We start from the raw sequence: 4,370 nt of genomic DNA, 5'->3' as shown, positions 1-4,370 counted from the left end.
GAGTCATGACCTACCTTATTTTGAACTGCAGTGATATATTTATTATAGTTTTTGTTATTTGACTTGTTTGGAGGTGATTTTTTTTTTCCTGTGACTACAGAAAAGCAGGTAGGATTCCGTGGTTCACAGTGGCAGGTTTAACATTTTACCCAGAGGAGCAAGACAGTTGCTGCATTTGAATTAGCAAATATTTTTCTAAATAAAGTAAATTCTTTTGGAAACATTACCTCTAATATAACTATTTTCAGATGGTTTTGTTAGTGTACAATCTTTTGTGTTCCTGGGGGTGTTGTGTTCCAACCTTCGCATTAACTTTTTGGCTTCTGTAACTGCAGTCTTCCTACCTAGTAGCAGCAAGAGATTTGAAGTCCTTCATTTTGTCCTTTTTTTAAACAGGCTACCATGAGTTCTTTGCTTAAGCGTTTGCTTTTTCCCCCAAAAGCTTCATGTCATCTGCTGTTGTTGATAGATTAGAATTCTGTCACTGGCTACCTCAAAATTTCTCGCTGTTGGTTCTGTGTTAATCTCTGCTGTTTTGACAGCACCAAAGTTCTGTGTCAGGAGTGTACCCCCAACATTTTTGTTGAAACTGAATCTGATACTCTGTCCTCCCATAAGCTGCTGATAATACTCAGATTAGAATAAACTTTGAATTTATCTCCAAACGGTATTTAGTAAGAGGTGACATAGTCTAGCATTTCAGTTTTCTGAAGCTTTTAAGTTGTGTAGTATTTATATAGTATTTTCCCTTTTTAGAAAGGCCTTCACTTGTGGCTTGGTGGTGGTTTTGTTTTTTTTTTTTTCACTACTTAGTTTTGTTGATCTGATATGTGCCTAACATTCAATAAGAAAATTACATAGATTGTAAGCACCAAAATGACTGTCATAAGAGGAGCTCATTAAAAAAACCCCAACACCCTGATATTGTGATACTCACTGCATTTGAACCCTTTGGAAAAAGCCATCTCTGTGGAAAGGTTATCGTGCATGGAAAAGTTCTGCTAAATCACAAAAATAGACCTACCAGGCTGAAATGTTATTTTGCTGAGTGGTACTATTAATCATCCTGATTTAGGGACTAAAAGCATAAACAGGGTCTGAATTGTTGTGAGGTTGCTATATTAATGTGTATTTGGTGGTGGATACAACAAATGATGATGCAGAAGCCTCCTGCTGCCTTCTTTCCTCAATGTTTTTGGCTTTTTTTCCATTTCCCCCCCCCCACCCCCCACCCCCCTTTGCATGCTCTACTCCTTGGAAAGTCCTACCCATTTTCCTGTCTGTGCATAATCCATCTTGCTCTGCATTCTGCAGTCCACTGTGGAAGAGTGGTTTGAGTACCTTACTGGAGAGAATTACTGGGAGAGCACAGGAGGGTTATTACCAGGGCTGCTAACAGAAATCACCTGACGCTAGAACATTTGCTAATACGGAGTGCTGATCTCTTTGCTGTGTAGGGTTCCCAAAGGCTAATAAGGCATGTCCACGTCTCGGTTAGGCTGCTGTGTGGCTAGGAGTAGGCAATAATCCAGTTAGAAGCTGGGTTGATAGCAGGGGTGTCTGGGAGATTCTGTGAACTTCCCTTAAAAACCTTCGTGTTTCTGCTGCTGTTGAGCTGAGGAGGAGAGATTCACTTGCAGAACAGGCTGATACACTGTGGGAGATTGTTTTGTTTTTATTTGAACTCCAGGTAACAAGAAAAATTGGACTATAAATAGAAACCTTAACAGTGGGAGTAATATAATATAGATCTTTTGTGCACGTGAGTGACCTTCATAACTAACTTATGAGTCACTCTAGCGAGAATAAATTGGACTACAAAACAATTAACTGCAGTGGTTTTACTTGCTAGCTGATATGCTAGCCTGACAAAAAAATTTTTTTTTTTTTTTTTTAAATGGGTGTAGTGCTGGTTTTGGAAATAGTAATTTTGGTGGTAGGTTCCCATACTTCCATGCCCAAGCATTGGTTCAATTTCCTGTTGTTTTAAAGGTAACAGGTCATCTTTCTATTGAAGAAAACTTGTTCTACATGAAAAAAAACACAAAACAAATACCTGAGGTAGGGAAAAAAATCTTATCACTGCTTGCCTGGTGTATGTAAGATAAAAGTTTGGTCCTGCCTTGTTTTATTTGATAACTGTGGAAGCTAGGGGAAGGATAGGGTTGTTTTTTGTTCTTGGCATTTCATGCCTTTGCTGATGGGAGGATAAGTCTGAAACTCAGCAGCCACCTTTGTTCAGCATAAATACATTGTGACGTTTCACTTTTGTTAAGTAATTGCACATAAACCAGATGGTAACTAATATATTTTTATTATCATGTTGATTGCTTCAGTATTGTCACCATTGCATTAACTTAGTGATTTATCATAAATCAGCTTGGATTTTTGTGGGGTACTGGAGTGGAATAAATACTGTGTTTCTGACCTTCGCTTTGTCCATTTGTAGTTCTGAACAGTCCTGCAGTTATAAGAGTCTTTCCTTGCTTTCATACTTTCATTGCTGCTATCACCAGTTTCTGAATTTTTCAGTTAGAGCTTATTCTGCGCAGTGTTTCAGACTGTTACCTTTCAACACTTGAGTGCCCACTTGTAAAACTTGGTAAAATCATTGGTACTGTACAACACTCACTCTGGGAGAGTTGTGACTGATGGAGAGAGTAGTTGAAGTTCCTGAACTTTTCTGACCTTAATGCAGGTATTATGTTTATTGAGTATCTGTTACATGATTGCAATTTTGTATGTTCTTTGTTTTAAGAACACTAGTAAAAAGCCGTTTTCAGATAATTCTAGTAATAACTATTTTTTTTAGGAAAATGTGATAAAGTAAATAAGGATTCCTTGTATAGGTGTCTGGTCCCTGTCCTGTCCCGTGTTGTTGTCATCCGTCCCTGTCCCGTGTCTGTGCTGCCCCCCCCCCCCCCCCCCCCTTTTTTTTTTTTGAAAGAGACTATTGTCTTCCTAATGGGAGTGGAACAGCAGCTGTTCTGAATGACATAACAGTTGTACTTGAATTAGAAATATAATATTATCCATGACCCCCTTTCTCTATTTCTCCACTCTTCTTCCTTCTTGGTAGGGACCAAATGCCTCTTTGGGACACTCTGTGTAAACCTCCATAACTTGCTGCCTAAATGTGCATCAGAATACGTGTTTGAAGTACGTAACGTGGCAAGTGCTAAAATAAACACTTTGAACACTTTAAGATTATGAGTCATTGATCCCTGGCTGCTGTTTTTATATTTCAATAATTGCTATAACCTATCTGGAAGTTACTTTTCAGAGACCTCTTCATGGTGATTCACAATAAATCTTGACTAGAAATAAGCTAGAAAGTTCAGGTACCTGTGTGCAATATTCTAAGATTTCTTAAATTCAAATTCTGAGAGTTTAAGTTGCCTGTAGTGCTATGCTTTATTCTATACCTTCAAAAAACTTAGTCTGACATCAGGGAATTCTGTAGAACAGCTGAAGGGTTTGCTTTATGGTGACTTAGTGTGTAGAGATTATGATTATGCATCTGAAGAGTGTTGAATTGGTCCAATGCTAACTGACTGGGCTTAGTTAGCTTCAAATAAATACCGATTTAATTGAAGAATCCCTAATGATTAAATACAGAATCACTCAGTAATATTGACCTCTTAAATGTTGTTGTCTCTTTTGTAGAAGACCCTTTTGAGGACTTCTTCGGGGGCAGGCGAGGTCCAAGGGGAAGCAGAAGCAGAGGTGGTGGATCATTTTTCTCTGCCTTTGGTGGATTCCCTGCTTTTGGAAGTGGTTTTTCTTCATTTGACACAGGTAAATATCACAATATTTAACAAGGAATGCAGTTTTAGTTCACAAAGGATCTCAATGTAATAAGCTGATAAATACTTTTTTAAAAGTTGCCTTCTTCAGGAATTCTGAGGCTGCTTTTTTTAAATGAAGCTCTCTCTCTAAAGTCTCAATGTAAATAAAGCTGTAGTTACAATATTTGGTCTGCCTGAAAGTTCATGAAAAATAAACATACCTTTAAGAGGTAGAACTTTTTGTGTTCTTAATTTTGGTGCTACAGTTTCTCTATAGCTTTAGAATTGTTTTTGTTCTGTTTGCTTTTAGGTGGTGGGGGTGTGATGGCTTTTATTTAAGGTCCTGAAAATACACTGGAAAAATGTGTGCCTAAAACCCATGGTACTACTTTGTTTCAGTTCCGGGGTAGTCAAGTTGAATGCTGACATCTCTGTCTCAGAGGTTGCACAGAGTTACTGGTAGTCAGCATCCTTTCAAGTGTGAATATTCTGGGTATCACTAACAGTGATACAAAACTTGGTCTGTCTGCTAACTCAGAGCATCCCAATATGTACATCAAAGCAAAAATCAGATTCATTAAA

General features: G+C 38.0%; 1 protein-coding gene across 2 annotated transcripts in view; it reads left to right on the top strand.

Annotated features, from left to right (window-relative positions):
- The window catches only part of DNAJB6 (DnaJ heat shock protein family (Hsp40) member B6), a 52,551-nt gene that overhangs the window by 13,013 nt on the left and 35,168 nt on the right, over positions 1-4,370 (top strand). For both annotated transcript variants that reach the window (XM_009635812.2, XM_009635811.2), the window contains exon 5: positions 3,667-3,798. In XM_009635812.2, coding sequence (XP_009634107.1) covers positions 3,667-3,798 — 132 coding nt within the window. The remainder of the gene's footprint in view (positions 1-3,666; positions 3,799-4,370) is intronic.

This window comes from Egretta garzetta, unplaced genomic scaffold (genome assembly GCF_000687185.1).
Source record: "Egretta garzetta isolate BGI_Z169 unplaced genomic scaffold, ASM68718v1 scaffold633, whole genome shotgun sequence".
NCBI lineage: Eukaryota > Metazoa > Chordata > Aves > Pelecaniformes > Ardeidae > Egretta > Egretta garzetta.
This window is presented reverse-complemented; position numbering and strand designations above follow the sequence as displayed.